The 18349-nt window shown below is 37.1% G+C and overlaps 1 protein-coding gene across 48 annotated transcripts in view; it reads left to right on the top strand.

Annotated features, from left to right (window-relative positions):
• The window catches only part of LOC148224426 (uncharacterized), a 227952-nt gene that overhangs the window by 190848 nt on the left and 18755 nt on the right, over positions 1–18349 (top strand). For 28 of the 48 annotated variants that reach the window (XR_015802571.1, XM_088162013.1, XM_088162010.1 and 25 more), the window contains one exon: positions 2484–2728. Coding sequence is in view for 29 of the 48 variants with exons in the window: in XM_088162013.1 (XP_088018139.1) it covers positions 2484–2728 (245 nt within the window). In the remaining 19 variants the exon portion in view is untranslated. Of the gene's footprint in view, positions 1–2483; positions 4608–4926; positions 5024–18349 lie in introns of those variants that run through there. The other 20 variants (XR_015802587.1, XR_015802574.1, XR_015802572.1 and 17 more) reach the window with 2 other exon arrangements.

Here is an 18349-nt window from a genome sequence, read left to right as displayed (position 1 = left end):
AAGATACTCTTCTTATAGTGCAGACTAATAAACTTACTGTTTTAGGGCTGTAGGCACTTTCCCCCCCAGTATCTTTTTTCAATTTATGAAGAACATTTGCATTGTAAACCTCGAGGCAAATATATACATGTATTCAGACGTACACATGTATGAAGCAGACGTCCTGGCTGGCAATGTAAAGGGGAGCCAGGAAAGCCAGCAACCCCACAGGTCATGGAGCCCAAACTCCTTGATGGAAAGTCCTAGCACCACAGCAGTCTGATACTTCAGGCCAGAGCAAAGTCCTTGAAATATCAAAATGTGCAATTACAACCTGGTTTCTAGCAGGCAAGAAGCCAGTGACAAATATTACACATGTAATGACTGCTTTGTATGCTGGCAAAATGCAGGACATATTTATAACTAAATGAGACACTTGATTCTGAAATGTCTTGAAAAACTGAAAAGTTCTTTATTACTTGGTCAAATACTAATGTATGGGGTTTTTCTGAAACTCCATTGGGATTCAAAATCAGTGTATGCTTCCACAGTGTTCTCTTGGTTCTGAATTTTACAGTTGGATGTAATTTGGTGATAGCCATGAAGAGTCTCAAAAGGACTACTTCTGAAAACCTACTAGAGACCCCAAAATGTGAAAACTCAAAATGTTAAAAAGTTAATCTTTAGAAAACACTATTAAAGTGCTTCCTAAAAGATATGGCATGATGCAAAATAAGCAAAACTCCTGTCTGAATAAGTGTAAGATTTAAGATGAAATACGTTGTAGCTAGATCTCAGATGGGAAGGGGAAGCCTATATTGGTAACCAGTATAAATTTGCATGTTTCTTGATTGTGGTATAAACAGAGTACTAGAGACCATGGCCTAGAACTCCAAGTATCATACAAAAGCCTGAAATTTTCCCTTGTGCATGAAATTTTCTCTTGCAGTGCTTGTTTCTATCCTTGGAACACTGGAATTTATTAGACATAATAATAATAATAATAATACCACCATTTTATATAAAGATCTATGGTAGGTCACTTTTAGAAACCTTTATTAAATATCATGCTTCTATTTGCAACTGGGCACTTAAGAGAAAGAGACATAGTATTCACTGCCAGTAATTCCTTAAAAATTATAACCTCCTCTAAAAGATATTTTGAAATAAAGATGTGTAAAAAATATCCATATAAAACCATTACCATTTTTCATTTCCATTTCTTACCTAGGATAAATATTATCATGCCAAAGGGAATCAGCCCCTATGACCTGGGCTTTTGATTGTAGTCCCTCTAATCGTTTGTGGAAAGGGTGCTCACTAGGAAAGGTAGTCAATGATGAATTTTATGTGTAGTTTCCTTCATTCAGTGAAAGTCTGGTTAAGTTTTCCTTAAAAGAGGTATTTCAAAAAATATTTGTTTAAAAAATGCATCTTTTGTACTTGGAACTCCCTATAATTTTCACAAAACCTTCAGGAGCTGTTAATATATTGATGAACATGTGGTGACAACATTAGCTATAAATATCTTTGAGGTTTGCTGGGAAAAAAGAGATCTCCAGATTCAAGTAAAACTTATTGCTTTTCTAGCCCAGCATGAGGAATTCCTGATTCCCCACTTGTCTGCTGTGTTTAAATATTATAACTCAAATATGCTTACATAAAAGCTTATTGATTGGAAGAATCACTTGCTTTTTATGCATTAGTTAACCAGGCTGCTGTTTTGAAATCTGTCCAGGAACCCACAGTGGAACCTTTCCTAATCCATCTGTTTAAGTCTCAAATGGTTTCACTGCTCCAGTCACTTACCAGCACTGCTGGAATGTTAGTGCTTTATGATTAAAGGATATTGTTGTTCTTTTCATCCATCATCCTGGAGTTTGCTATTAATAATACAGTCCTTTCTTTTTTTCTTTTTTCTTTTTTCAAATTTTTTTGCTGTTTCCTTAAAAAGCTGCTTAGATTTTCTATTATTCTCTGTTTTCCCTTATTCAGAACAGTCATTTATAGCAATGAAGGTAGATGGACAAAAAAATAAATTGCATCAGTGCTTTCTGGAAAATACGCACTGCCTTGCAGTATTTGAAAAAAGAATGGGGGAAAGACAAAAGAAAATTAAGCTAAATGCAAGAGGAGAAAAGGTGCAATTGTAATTGGAGACATGAAACTATACAGAAGTCTCTGTGACTCCAGAAACATGTATGAATTATTGCTTCCTACTCATAGTAATGTCTAAATCCATTTTTTTTTTCAGCATGTGCTTGTGATTAAATTATATTATTGGGAAAAAACTGAGATTTAATTTCTATTCAGGTATACTATAGTATGTGAAAAAGACCCCACTTTGCTTCTCTAAAACAGCTAAGCTGTATTTGGATATAACTGCTGATCAGTGACATTTCATATAAAATGAAGAACCTATTCAGTTTTTTCTATTTCTCTCCAAAGGTAACGGGGCCTAAATTAAGAAAACAATAAGGATTTTATTTTTTTTTCCTTTATAGGTGGATAAGAGTCATGGATGTTAAAGGAGACATTAATCAGGCTGTTGTGAGAGATCTGATACCAGCTTTGGTCAAAGGGGACGAGTGTCATCCTGAGAGTGCTCCTCTGCGGGACAGGAAAGCGCCGGAGCGAAGCCCTGAGAACACGCCGCCACACTTCATATTCAATCCGCAGCCCTATAAAGAGATGAAAAATGAGCCTTGTCCAAAGCTCTTACCTCAGCACCCAGTGGCAAAAATAAAATGTGAGCTTGGGACCAGGTCTCTTTGAAGCTTATTTTTTCTATTTTTTTTTTTAAACTCTCCAACAGGCCTCTGGTGGTTACAGGTATTGATCGTCAGAAAGTAATCTGTTCGGGTTTGGGGGCATGCCAGACCGAATCCTGGAGTACGTTCCTTCCTCTCCAAGGACACGTTGAGCTTTTTATACTGTCCACACTGGCATGCTTGTCAGCTGTCTGGCTTCTTTGTCTTTACTGCTTTCCCTGTTTGTGGAAAGCATATAATTAAACCTCCCTTGTACAAATATTATACATTACTAATCTAGAATTTTGTGCCAGTGTCGAAGGTTTTCTTACCCCATTTTTTAACCCTCATTTTTCTTCCATAATCATTATTTGATTCCCTCTGGCTGCCTGCTACTTATTTGTAGTAGTACCATTCATCCATTGAGACTTTTCCATCTGTCACACAGTTTTGCTTTCTCTCCCCAGAAGCTTTCTTGTCCTACTGTGCCATGCTTGATTTTTTGGGTTTAGTTGCATGTTTGCATGCTCTTTTTAGTATCTTAAAAAAATGCTTCAGTATTCAGAACAAATACAACAAGAAGAGAAAAATCCCCCAACATAGCAAAGAGCAGCTCAAATTCGGCACTGCACACAGAAGCAGGATAAGGAGTCTGAGATTCCTGGTTAATTAGGGAATCAACATATAGCCAGGGCAGAACTAGTGGCCAGACCTTGCTCTCTCTCAATTGTGTTCATTGCCTTCAAAATCTTTCCAGTTTTGTGCTAGACAAATAGGTGACGTCAGGAAATGTTGCATTCCCTCTGCTGTACTGACTCGTTTTGGTGTATTGATTATAAAGACTATCCAAGAAAAACCAAACATACCGAGGTACAATACTGTGATTACTTCAGAGGAAAGTGTCAAACAGTCCCTTACTAAAATAAGATCGTGGTCGAATCCTACATTTAAAATTAAATGAGCAATTTTTGTTTGCAGAGATTAGATATTAAAAAAATGCAGCACTTGTTAGTGTTTCCCAGGTGAAATGCAGGAAGGGCTAAAGCCAGCAGCATAACCCCTCAGAATTACTGTTTTTACTCTGTGTATCTTTAACCCCTATTAAAGAAAATCTTAGTTTTTGATGTAAGCAAGAATAGGAAATTTAACAGCAGCTCTACAGATCACTTGTAATTGAATCAAATCTCAAATCTTTACTCTTGGAGAACTCACAAAATTACCTGCTTTTGATAATACATTTTGAATACTTTATTAATTTTCTCTCCTTTTCCTTTTATACATCTCATTGTATCTTCTTATGTTCTTGTTTCAAAAGTTCCTGCAAGTTTATCATTGTTATGAGGATTAGTGAAAATTATGTGTTGTGTTTTCAAAAATATTTTTTTTCAGCAGAAATGCTTCTATTGTTTATCAAATTGCTTCTCTGTATAGAAAGTGCAGGTAGTCTCCAAGCAAACATAAAATTGTCAGTGTGTCCTTGTTTGAATGGCAATCCCCAGAAAGTTTTCTTTGCTACCAGCTACTTCACTGCACTATTCTGAGAATGAAGTGGGTGGAAAAAAATCAGGATCTTCAGTATGTACTTGTATGGGCAAATGTCTGAAAATGTAAGTATTTTACAAAAAATTCTGTTTATTAAGTGTATGTGAAAGTAAGGGTTGTTCAGATCCAGCTTTTACTTTACCTGAACTTTAAGGTGCTTTACAAAGAAAATAAATGGTTCCTTTTTTGGAATAAGTTATGAAAATAACATTTAAGAAAATGAGTGAGAAGGCAAAAGGGGAAGGAATGTGAGAGAGACAAACAGTTCCTCCAGTTCCTCCTGACCATTGAAAACCTTTCTATGTTTCTTCTCAAGAATAAATGATTAAAAAATAATAAGGGTGAAAGGGTTTTTTTTGCATTTGTGTGTGTAATCACAAATTTGGTGGTCCCACTGTATAATAAATGCACACCTATATAATTCATGTCTATGCTGCCTGCTCTGGAAGACCCTCAGTGGGTGAAATGTCACTGCTGCACAGACAACCTAGTCCACCAGTGCTTTATTAAAATCACTTTTTCTTTCTTCCAGAAACTTAGGTATATTATTTATTTTTTATTTTTTATTTCTCCAGAAAGGATTAAGCAAATATATAATTAACTCCTACACCATAGTCATTGTTCAAATGCCTCCTTCCATTTTCTTTGGTTTAAGGTTAAACAGGTGCAGCTCCTTTGGGCTTTCTTCACAGGCCTGATGATTTACATTTGACTCCAGCTGATCCCCTTCTTTCCAACATGAGATCTCAAAGGTACATGCAAACCTTCAGTTTCCTGGGCTGCACAGACAAGTTATTTCATCTGCCTTGCAGATGTTGGTAGTTTTTTGTTTTTTTTTCATGTAGCCGCATCACATTCTTTGAGGTTATTCTTAAATTTCTATTTGTTTGTGGATACTGCAAAATGAAGTAAATTTGGGTGGCAGTAGGATGAAAGAAACAGTGCAGGGACCTTACAGCCATGAAACCCAGAAACAACCCAGTCTGTGGATGTGGTAAACTGAAGAATTGGCCTGCACGGTCTTCTGAGTTAGGTTTTGGTAGTCCTGTGAGGAGCAGGGGGTTGGATTCAATGATCCTTGTGGGTCCCTTCCAAGTCAAGATATTCTGTTCTGCTCTGTGGACACCTGAGGGGATGCTAACGTGGAGGAACACATTCTCATAACCTCTTAGAGTCAGGAGCTTGGTGTGACAGGCTTGCTATTGACTCTGTTCTGAAAGTGTTTTATTCCCATATGTGTAAACTTAATGAAATAAAAAGTTACTATTTAGTTAAAGTTGCTATTTTTCAGTAGGATTGTGTATAATCCTTTGTGTACAGCACTAATCTGAAAATCTAGTTCTGTCTTTGTGGCCAATACTTTTTATCTTTTTCCTTTACAATGAACTGGAGTGGCTCTATCCATTAACTGAAGATTTTCTTTTAAAGGCTACTGCTTGTTTTTCCCCTCCTTCCTGCTTCATGCCATCACTATTAGATTTCAGAGCCATAGACCAGAGTGCTTGTGTTAAATGAATATATTTGACAGGAGTTAAGTCTTTTGGGCATTGCAATAGGTTTTCCTCATCTTGGCATGTGAAGACTGAGAGTGTTCTTTGACACCAGCAGCAGAGGATGTGAGCACAGCAACTTTCAGGGCATCAAAAGTGTCAGCATAAGGAAAAATCAGCAAAAGTAGACAGTGTTGAGGTAATTTTCCCACACCAAGCCATGAATTTAGCCAACTGGTGCTCCTGTGAATTCTGGGCTGACAGAGTTTCCTTCTTTGTTGCTAAATATCACATAAAGTGTTCTGTCAGCATCAAGACTTGTTCTACTCCCTTTATGTAGTAAAATAAAAATATAATCCTTATGCCCATGTTTGAAATTTGAGCATAAGTTAAAGAAAAGGAAAAAAAATGAATAAACCTTTCCAACAGGCCAAAACTACATTTTGGAGGTTCATTTTTCAGAACATCATGTAGTCAGTGCTGTCGAGAAGAGCTGAAGGTGAAAGATATGTAGGGCACAAGTACTAAAAATTGAAAATCTTACTCCCATTAAAATGCATGGGATTTCTGCCAGTTGCCATAGACATCAGTGGCAGCAACATCCTGCTATTTTTTTCTGTTTTTACTTTTTGCTTTCCTCATATTTTTATTTATTTTTGAATCCTGAGAAAATGAAATAAAACACATATTGCTAGAATGGTTTCCACGGTGTATATCAGCAATTTACTAATGTTATTAGGATTAAAATTATATAGTTATGTTCCAAATTTCATAGTGATGATTAGAACCTATGGTCAGGAGGAATTATAGTGACAGGTTAGAGACATCTGATCTCATGAGTAAATATGTTTATCGGTCTGAGTTTTGCTGCATCCAGCTGGGATTTAGCTAGGGTACTTAAGGGCAAAAGTGAAAGGCTGGGCTCTCTTTCTGTGTGGCACAAACATCAGATGAGAAAGTGAAAGCTTTGAATCACCAGAGAGCTTTCAGTTTTAGCATGGCTTTGAAAGAAAGAATGCTGCACCTGAAGAATTTTGCATATATGGATTACTGACAAAGGATGACTGCACATTTGTCTGCACAGTATCATTTCTTCTGTTTTTCTTGTTCTATTTTAAATTTCTAACCTCTTTAGTAGTGATATTTTGCAGGTAATCTGGATCTAATATCTTTGCTCTAATATGTGCCATGACCTTGAAATGAAACAATCCACTGCAAAAAAAGGGCACAAAAGTTGGTCTTTGAAGGAATTTCCTCTCCCTTTCAGTGTCCCATAAATGTCTCCAAGTCAGAATTACTGCTGCTTCTTTCCTGGTTCAGCAGCTGAGATGCTTCGAGAGGTTGTCCTGCATCCTCCATCCCAGCTACCGCCTGCGGGAGGGATGGATGCCCTGAAGTTTCCTCTCAGTCAGGGTTTGTCACTGCCACTTGCCAAAGGCAAAATGTGTGTGCTAGGCTTAGGAATCCAGATATTGGCAATAGCCTGACTGTCTTCTTTGGGAACTTCTGAGTGGCTATTTCTACAAATATATCTCCATTTCTTTAGGACTTTACTCAGGGAAAGTATTGACTGAAAATTGTCAAGGAAAACAAAGACCTTGACTGCACTCAAAACATTAAAGGCTCAGAGTTGGGAATAACTTTATCCAATATGAAAAGAAGCCTCTTAGTGTATTTTTCTCAGGTGTCCAACAATTGCCTAGATATCAATCTTTGACACTTGTATTTATCAAAATGAAGAATGTCCTCCTATAACAAAAGAGAGATCCTGAGTTTCCCCTTTCACTCCTTTCTGTCAGTGCTGTTATGCAACTCTCATATAAATGGATTTATTTAAACTGAAAGTGTTATATACGTTCTTTCCCTTTAAGTGTTAATATTTTTATGTTAGAAAAAAGGCTTTAAAAATATTTTCTTGTCCTTTTGACCTCTAATGAAAATGTCATGATTTTTCTCAGCATTTTAGTTAAAAACGTGAGGTCAAATGAATTTATTGTGTGAATTGATTAAGAAAAAACATAAAACCTAGATAGTGTATTCCTGAAAACTTAATTTCCTAGAAGTACAATATTTTTTTATACCTCATAAATATTATACAGGATCAGCCCTGGAAAGTAAATAAAATGTAATTACTATTGATGCTTTATATGATGTTCAGACTCTTTAAATGATAATCCAAGATTAAATCTTTGTATAAACTAAAGTAGTCTGAGTAATTTCACCTTAATTAGTGTGCCTTTTGTTTGTGTAACAAACTATGCTGATATTTTTAAAGCAAGTTCAATACGTGGAGTAAAACAAGCTGCAAGCACACAAGTTTAAGGATAATTAACACAGCCCTTATGGTGCTTCTCAATTTTTTTCTGTATGGAAAGGTCAGTAGAGAAGACTGAAGAGATCAGTTTGGAAGGTTAGGTTACTGTAGAATGTGTGGAAAATCACAAGCCATGCTGCAGTCTTTGTCATGGCAAATTGTTGGTACCACTTCTGGCAAAATGAAAGGATACCTTTAGTTTCTCTGCTTGTAGTGTAATCAGTTTTGAGGCAGCATTTTAAGTTTAGGGCAAGAAATTACTCAACCATGTCCCCCTCCAACCTCCACCCTCCCCCTTCCCCTTCCCCCCCCCCCCCCCCCTTTTTTTTTTTTTTTGTCACTGATAGAACTGTAAGTAGATTTTCTGGGAAAGTACATCATCCAGTGCTTCCCCACGTCTTTCCTTGAACTACTTCTTTTGTCTGTCTCCATTACACCCGTGTGCAGTGACACAATGTTTCTGCACAGTGGGAGCTTGCAATCTCTGAAGAGGCTTTCCAGCATTGCTTTTTAGACTGAAATCATTACAATCTTCAATAGGTACTTGGATTTGAAAAACTAGCACATTATTATTCTCTGGACTGTCTGGATGTAAAAAGAGGCTATTTTCTTGCTTCCTTTTATTTATTTATGTCCCTGGGTACACATTGCCCTTACACCTAACTTTAGTTTGTTTGGATCTCAATCGGAGCTGCAATTCAGATGTCTTGTGCTGTTTGTGTTTTTCTTTCATGTAAGGTTTTACATTATAAATGAGAACTCTGTCAGAGAGATTTATATTTTGGTTCTACTTAATGCTTTTGAGTTGCACATCCTTTTTTGTATGTGTAATTATCATAGTTATTATTATCACTAACACGGTGCAGCATATTGTAGGGTATGTTACAATAAATGTTATGATGTGTAGCGTAACAGATGTTTGTTAATATGCCTATGATTTTTAAATGCCAACAAGTTGCATAGCTTCCGAGGACATTCAAGTTATCTCATTTGACATCCTATAAACCACAAGCTGCATCTGTTGTACCAGTAAAACATTATCCTGAACCCAGGGACTTTAGTTAGGTTAATTTGTCATGGGACACAGCAGTTGTTTCCTCTAGCAAGAGGAGGAGAGATCAGGATTCTAGCAGCACCTGAGGACTGTGTTGTGGGTGGAAATGGATTAGGAAAGGCTTGTCCAGATGATCCTGGCTATGCTCTGTGGCCCTTTCTGCAGAAAAAAGACTCCAGACTCCTCCTGAAGTGCTGCTGAACTTACCAGAAAGTAAACTCCTCTCTAACCCTAAGCCTGGTGCATGTTTTCCATGGACATGTGAGCAAGTGATGGTCAAACATCTCAGAAAGGAAATTTAAAAGACAGTACCACCATGTCAGGGGACAGCTTTGTTCCTTTTGCTTCACAAATACAAATCCCCGCCCCCCAATTTTCCATTTTGACTGATTAAAGGTTGTAACTCAATAGAACATTAAAGATTCATAGTATAGACTTTTCTAAAATATGCAAAATGGAAAATTCATTTTTTTTCATTGCTATTTAAACCATACAGCTAAGCAAGAACATATACAGACCAGCCTCTACAGTCTTTGTTTGGTCTTGTTATGAATACAGTGGTTTTCTCTTAGAGGATCAACTTCTGGAGTTCTGTTGAGTGGTTACAGCTCTAGGAAAAAATATATGACAACAGTTGCATAGTCTTTCCACAGAAAAACCACAGATCAACAGTATCAGCTGAGAACAGCCCAGTTAGGAAATTACTCACATTGTATTTCTCAATGACAGTAACAGAGATGCATCAAAGCTATGATTTGCTTAGAAGTAATGTAACCTTTAATCAATTTTGTATTGGCCACACCTGCAGAGGTTCTGGACTAAATTACACAGCTCTGAATAACTGTGGATGTCCGTTTCCTGATGCTCAGGAAATTTTTGTTTTGATGGAACCTTTACTTGCACTCAAAAGAAAAAAATCAGGCAAAAATTCCTGCAAGTGATTTAAAAAACTGTCTAAAACCACTCTGATGCTCTGTTGATAATAGGTGATAGAAATTTCATTGATGCAAAGAGCTGTGTTATTCCTGGGCATCAGTTTGATCACTAAAAGACCAAGAGGTATCTTGAAGCGGTGAAAAGAATCAATTCTTCTATTCAGTCTTGAATTTTTACTCAGGCCCAAGGAAAGAAAAACAGAGCACAGCATTTTCTCTCAAAATGACAAAGCCGAGATTTGTTCTGTTTTCTAAGCAGTAAGATTGCAGCCTGTTGCATTTATTGATACGTGGCTTATTGTGTTTGTGCAGCTTCCCAAGCATCAGTCCTATCTTCCATTCATTTTGTGGCTTTTTTAGGCTAGCACAACCCTTACGAACCTAAATTAGCATAGAATGGGTGCTGCCGACTGTAAGCTATCACTGCAATTTCAGTATACAACCAGATTTTAATAAACACAAACACCAGCTTGAATCTATGCCAATGTCATTCTTGCTGTCTCTGGATAATATAACTCTGTTTAGTAAAGCATGTGTCATGTTTTCCTAGCATCTTACAGTTACTCAGCTTTAACCTGCTGGGCACACTGGGATTCTAAGGAACCTGGACAGAAAAACAAGCTGCTGCTGAAAACAACACAGGGATCAATATCTTGTATTACTGTAAAAATCCTTCTGGGCTTAAAACCTTATTTTCTTGTGTTTGGCAGGGAGCCCCAGAGAGTAGCAAGGAGGGTGAATCACAGCAGTTGTAGCAAATGTGTTCCAGCAGAAAGTGTTCCTGGGTTTCATGGATTTGAAGGGTTTTAAGGCCAGAAGGGGCTGTTGGATTGTCTTGTCAGACCTCCTATTTAGCAGAGACATCCCAGTATTAATTCTTGCCTTACATTCAGTAACTGCAAAGAAAAGGCTGTACCTTTCAGTAAGGTGACTGATCTTGACATCATTTTTGGCAGTGTTTTCTCCTGTTCTGGTGCTAATTTTTCTTACTATGATAAATGTGGACCTTATTTTCTATTTGTTCATAGTTGACTTCAAAAAATCAGATCTTACCATGCCTTATTTAGACTAAAGAAACTTTTAAATGCGGTTCCTGATTTTTGAGTGATCAGCTTCTCTCTTCTCTAACTCTTTCCTTGATAAGAAGAAAACTCTCAAGGCCTAAAATGAAAGGTAGGCATTTCAAAACTTTAATTCCTCTCATTGTTCTTGGTCAATTTGGTCACATTAAATCAACTTAACGTTTTAGCTTCCAAACATACATAAGGTATGGAAGATATTCAGAGAGCTTTTAAGTAATACTAATACTAATAATAGTAATACTTTAAAAATACTCTTGCAACAAGGCACACTTGGGAAACAGCATATTTTACCCCCTGAAAATCAAATCTGCAGACTCTGCTCTACAAGGCACCTGCATTACCTGCATGAAACAGTCATGCATTTCTCAGCTACAGCTAGTTCAACAACTAGATGAATACATGAGAAAGAGGCATCCTAATAAGCCCCACATTTAAGGCCTGATCCAGCTCCTGCTGCAGTCAGAATTTGGGGAAGTCCACTGACTAAACTACGGGTTAGATCAGGACTTTGCTGAACAGTAAGACTTTTCCTTGCAAAGATGATGCATTTAAATATGAAAAGTAATGAAGTAAGCATGGCAAACTGTGGTTTAGTTGGAATCTAATTTTCATAGCTTTTTTAAAAAAAATTAGAGATAGATATCTCTATTGTAAGTATAGAAATACATAAAAGTAAGATACAGGTAAAAAAGATGGCTGCATAAATTAAATTGTGTCTGCTGAAGTTATTAACATCACAAAGCTACATGTTAGAGGTAGAATCCTGACCTCACAGAAGTAGAAGAGATGTGCTGCCTTTAGAAACATAAAATTTTCTTATTGATTTGAATTGGGTAAACGAAATTTTGCTTTTCCTCCGTTAAAGACCATAAATTCAGTTGCAAATATAAACTTGGGGCAGAGAAATTACCTGTTATCATAGATATGCAGGGGAAGGAAGTGGGGAAATAGGGAAATATAATTCCCTTTTGGTTCTCTTGAATTATGTGAGAGGCCAGGGAAGCACTGTTTCATCTTGGATAGGTAAGGATATTCTCGCCATTTAAAAAAAGGCATCATGTTCAAGGATGTACTGGAAACAACTGGAAAGGGGTGAGCAAATTCACCAAAGTTTTGCAAATAGCCTTCAGGATATAAGAGATTAAGAAAACCTGCTGTCTATCAGTATGCCATGACCACAGACAATATTGGCCGGTGTGTTCTAGCAATGACAATCACAGGTAAATCCCAGTGTGGATTTTTGCACTGTTGAAGATGGATGTGACTCTATCACCCTCATTTATGGGGTGATTTCACCCAGACATTTAGGAATATAACTTAGTGCAGGAGAAAATCTTAAATGCTCAGAGTTCTGAATGCCTGCCTTCATTCTTAAGGGTAAAGAGCTCTCAAAATCTTCCCTTTTTCCCTCATAAGGAATTATAGGTGGGTTTTTCACCTCGGCATTTTAAATGGTAGGTTAGGTATTTAGAGCTGGCATCCTGAAGAATTACCTAATGTCCTAAATGTTGTTAATTTCTCTTCTTCTGCTATGTAGGAAGGAGAAAGGAAAACACTAATAGGGTACTTCAGTCATATATGCTGAGAATTTTTCCGAAGAGCAGAAATCTTTTCCTTTCAGAGGTCTGGATCATTTCCTAGTGCATCACCATTAATGTCTCTGTTTATCTCACTTTATCATAACTTTGAATATGAAGTAACTTCTAATAATTTCACTTTTGGCTTAGCACTGCAGAATCTATTATTCCAGGGCTGGAATCACATGCCATCTCAAAACCCAGTCAGTGCTGCGTAAGTGCTTTGAATGATGACAGATCAAGAGACAGTGGGCCTGAATACATAATTGCTCCAACACACAGTTAATATTGGTGGATAAAGCTATGGACACACAATTAAGAAAACATGCCTGATAAAACAGTTCTTTTTAAATAGATGGGAATGAACTATAACTAGTTACAAAGGCTTGTGAACTTCCCTTCCCTTGCCGAATGTCACTGCCTCAGATTGCCTTGGCAGCCTCATGTATAGTGTTTGCTTCATGCATAATGATTTCCCTCTTTCCCCCTTTCCTTGAACGGTTTTGCCTTTTCGACTAGTTACTGTTACCACCATTTAATAAGAAGCCTTTCCTTGGCTTTCTAATCGAAAACTTGCTTTTATCTTTCTTCATAAAAGAATTGAAATGGCTTCTCTCAGGTTTCTGTAGCCTCTGGGGAGATAAGGACCCTGCGGTTAACAGGATGAGAGATTTTTGTTTAGAAATTTTTATTTAGACAATGAAAAATGACCTCTGTAAACTCAAAGCGATCTTATTTTGGGGCTTTGGGCTTCTGGCAGATAAATCAATTGGGCCCTTGGGACAGCAGAGGAAAAACCTTTGCAGTAACTATGTCAGGACAACGCAAGAGATTTGTTGTGAGGATGCAGTTGTGTTGAAGGTAGAATGCACTTAAAAATAAATATAATTTTATTTTCTATAAAATATTCAGGATTTGGATAGTAAGCTTTTCAGCTGCTACAAGAAAATATATTTTTTTGTTTGATATGAACTTGGAAAAAAGCCTGATTTCTTTTGGGAAGGGGGACGCAGAGGCAAGGGACTTGGGGGGATACAAAGGACAGATATTTTTACAATTAAATATTCAACTTCACAATAACAAACTTATGAAATTCTATCTTCTCTATTTCTCTTTTAAAACAATAACCCTTTTTTCTGATATGAAAGTCTTCTATCTGAATACAAGGCCTTCATTTTATTATTTTTTAATTTTAAAAAAAATTATTATTACCTAGCTGAGGCTATGGATTCAACAGAGTATCACAACAGTTTTCACACCTATGTGTAACCCAAAAGAACTTTTCAGATCTTCACAGCATGAACTTGCAGAACATATTTGCTCTGAAGAACAAGCGTAGAGTTTTGCTGTGCATTCTCTACCTGTTTCATGCAGAGCGCAGCTACAGAGTGAAAAGTTATGCAGACATAAATTGCAAATTTGACAAGGGAGCAAATGAGGAAACAGATGCTTAACTAAAATGTATTGATGTGCAATTGTCAGTGAGTTGGTGGGTGTTGAGTAATGCAGTTAAGATGCATCAATGAAGCCTTATTTCATCTTAAATAAAAACTAATGTAAATAGAATTGGAGAGTGTGATACAAAGTAATGAAAGGCAGATAAATGCGTGTGAAGCTATTGTCACCCCACCAGATGCAGTCTGACATTTGTTTGTGCAAAACACCCACCCCTGGCAGTGGGCTTTCAAGCTGGCATAAAGAAGCAAGGTCTGTTGAGGAGGATGTCTTATGAATCCAGTTTTCCATTAGGAGGCAGCTGAATTTGGAGAGGTGGCAAGTTATGTGAGGTGTTTGGTAGTGGTAAATGCCACAAAAACCTTCATTACTATTTGCTTGGTTAAGGAAGGGATGATGCAAGAGTAGAATGAGTTTGCAAGTTTGTTAGTTCTATGTCATAGAAGTGGACTGAGCATTTACATCTTATGTAGTGCTATTGTTACAGTTTTACTTTATATTAAAAAGAATACAGCTTCCTATTTCCCTCGTATGGTTTTTTTTCCTCAGGTGCAATACAGCTTCACAGAAAAATCTAAGAAATTAACAAAAGTGCCTTTTATAACATAATGCTGCCATGTGACCACTTAGCTATCATCTACTTGGTTTTTTTTCACAACATAAAGTTAGCCACAAAGCAGCACTTACCTGGATTTCTCAGTACCCTTCAGCCTACCAATAACACTGATGCCATCTGTATCTCATTATCCCTGGGGCAGTAAGATATGGGCTTGTAAATAAGATATGAAATATTTTATCAGAATTATAACAATCAGCAGAACTGGACACACTCACATGTATTTACTAGGAAACAGTAAGCAGAATCTCCTTGCAGTGAGTAAAATTGAAATGAAGCAAAGTATCCGAAAAAAGAGTCACTTACAGGTTTTTAGTGCTCCAGTCACTGATGTCCCAATTTATATTTTACTATTACATGAGAAGAGAAAGAATTTTTGAGAATGTTTCAATTTTTTCTCCAGTTTGCAAACATTAGCATTGAAATTTAGTCCAAAATTCCACTTTTAAACAGAAGAATCTCTTTAGAAAGCATGGCAGTGCAGTTAAACTCAGCCAAAATACATTAATTCTGGTTTAGCCGATTTTCATCATGCTTGTCTCTCTTGCAAGACAGAGAAATTCTGGAAGAGTGTCCTTCTTTGGTTTTATTTTTAGCTTTACCTGTGAAGCCAAGCACAAATTGTATTATTTTTGCTAGGTAAATGTATGTTTATGACACCACAGAATTGTGTGTGCTCTCTGTGTGTGCAGGTGACTTGTTTTGGAGGCTAGTAGTCCAACATTTTTTGCTGTTTGAATCCCATGGATTTCTGCTCTGTAGAAAGGCGTTTTGTGAACATTAGAGGATTCAGCCTTGCAGCCCTATGGCACAGGCAGGCTGCAGTTTTGCTTGCAATGTGACACAGTGGTGGTCAGCACAGCCCCCTGAAACACTTTTGCCTTGTGAGCAGTTTGGGTATGGTTCCCATGCTGGGCTTATGCTGCAGGAAAAGCAGTTGGGCTCTCCTCACATGAAACATTAGTGGAAAATCAAATGTACATTTGTATTTTGTATAAATGGGAAAGACTGCTAGGAGAAACAGCATTGGCATCTTGGATACATTGTGGGGGAAGCAGGGTTCCTGGGGAGCCACCCCTACTGTTCTCCTCTGGGGCTTTTTTCCTTTTCTTCCTCTCCCTTTTCTCCTCTGAGATATGTGTGTGAGATTGCTCTAGGGTTTGCTGCAGGTTTGCTGTAGTTTTGCTGGTCTTTTTGAAATCAGCCATTTCCTAGAAGAGTGATTATTCTACTCATACTTCATAATTAGCAAATTTATGTTCCCTTACTCTTTCTGAGTGCTTTTTCATGGGGCCCAAAATTCCATTTCTGAAGCCGTAACATCAATAAATACAGTAGTTAAGGATGACAGCAGAATGGAATTCTTGTGCTTGATGATTAGAACCTGGAAAGTCTTTCTAGACTTTACATTATGGTCTGTAATGTAATAACTTGCTTGCAATCTGTAGTGAAGCTCCCGGGTAAAGAGCTGAAGACATTTAGCTCCATCTTGCTGGTCTCTCTGTATCTTTTTTTTTCCTGGCTGATGTGCTGTAGCCTAAAACCAGAGTTTGTGCTAACATGAGTTTACACTGATGCTAGAGAAGTTTAGGTTTAACTGCATGCTGGTCTAGTACAAAAGACTAGTCTGGACCACAGCCTGAGAGAGTCTTTTCCACTGAACCTTGTCAGCACTCCCATTTTAGTGCCTCTTTGTACCACTAGAAAAATGCTGAGGGACATTGGTATTAATGGCAATAAACCTCTTCAATGCCAAGGAGGTAATTCTACAAAGCTACCATCATCTATTTCTGAGCTTTGAACTAAGAATGAAAGAATATTTGGTAAATGGCTTCTCTTTTCCAGTGGAAGCTGGGCACTATGTAACTATAATGGCTACTGGGAAAATGCTTTCCAAGGAATTTTTGTCATAAAAAAAAAAAAAAGAACCCATAGCGGACTGTAACATCTAAGGCAGCAAGAAATTTCCTTTCTAAATTTTTCTACATAAACAGTGTGGGCTGTAATAAAAAGAAAGAATTTGTCTGTTTGAACATTTGACTTTCTCATGAAAGATTTGTCTGAACTGGGCCCTCATGCTGGTTCATGTCCACATAACTCATCCTTTACAGTCATAGACTGATGTGACACAGGGTAATAGAAAGTGATGCATTGCCTGAATTTAAAGGAACACGGACTATTTCAGGATCGGCTGTGCAGTATGAGATCTGTATCAGATTTGAAACAAAGCTAACCAAGCAGACAGAGCAGTAAGATATCTATAGCATCCATTAATCAGTATATACTATGCTGTTGCTGGTTTCTTTTTTTCATTTTGGCTTTTCTGTGTGTGTTCACCATCTAACATTATTTGCTCTATGTCTTTTTAAAGAGAAGACAAATATACAAGGTTACTTGGGAAACCATTTACAAATCTTTTCTCCTCTTTGTTTTTTTAATTTCATGGCAAGAAATCATTCTTTTCTAACCACAAATATCACGCCAGAGTATCATCTATATGTCTACATAAGCTTATAGTTGTAAACACAAAGAAGTCAGCATTTGTTGTGTTGGATTGTGTTGTTCAAGTGTTTTTTCTGTATGTGTGTATCTGCACCTTCATGACTTTACATTTGACAGGAGATAATGATAGCAGTGTACACATGAGAACATTCCTACAAAACCTACCTTGCCCTTAATTAGATAAAACAGTGATATTTGTTTAAATTTCCTTTCATATCAGTAAACTCCTTGGAATCCTAGGTTCAAGTTCTCAGAGAAGCAACATAGCTCTTCATTGTTGAATGGCCAAAGCACTTGGCTGTGAAGTATATTCAGATGAGATCTTAAGCGAGTTTCTTTATAATCTATATGCTTCTCAGGAGCTAAAGCCACACTTCATGCTAGGAAAAATGTTTTGTATTATTGTCCTCAGTTTTTCCCTCTGGAACCTATTTGGGAAAATGCACAGGAGCTCCAGGCATTCCTCCAACAGCCAAGAGCTTACTTTGTTTTTGTATCAATTTGTCCTTTGCCTGTGTTTAATCCAACTTTAGTTGTACTACAACCAGATATTAGAAATCTCAGTAGAAATACTGTCTTCACCTATGACAGCCTTGGTGGGGTATACTTCAGTAGAACTAGCTTTTTATTTTGAATTTGGTTAACCTGTGAAATACCATGGAGGAGAAAACATTTTTATGATGCATTACAAAAAGCCTTACAAGACATATATATTTTTTAAAAATATTTTTGTCATCTAGTATGCCTTCCTTCCATTTAGAAGTTTCAAAGTGAGCTTCCTCACTGTTCTGCTACCTCCTATCAACCCTTTCTCGGTGTGCTATATGTTTTAAAATATGTTTCCAGGAAAGTTCTCATGAGAAGTACCTTAACAAAGTTAATCTTTGCATGTTGCTTCTGCCAAAGGACTACTCGGGTTGCTCAAATAAGAACCAGAATAATACGAACCAGATAATCATCAACACAGGTTGTTTGTTGTTTTTTAAGAGCAGAACTTTTTTTTTTAAGTTGTCAAATGTTGTCCATCAGAGACTTTGCATGTTAAGAACATTT

This window comes from Sturnus vulgaris, chromosome 3, assembly GCF_052056855.1.
Source record: "Sturnus vulgaris isolate bStuVul1 chromosome 3, bStuVul1.hap1, whole genome shotgun sequence".
Taxonomy (NCBI): domain Eukaryota; kingdom Metazoa; phylum Chordata; class Aves; order Passeriformes; family Sturnidae; genus Sturnus; species Sturnus vulgaris.
The sequence above is the reverse complement of the archived record's forward strand: the minus strand, read 5'-3'. Positions and strand labels throughout refer to the sequence as shown.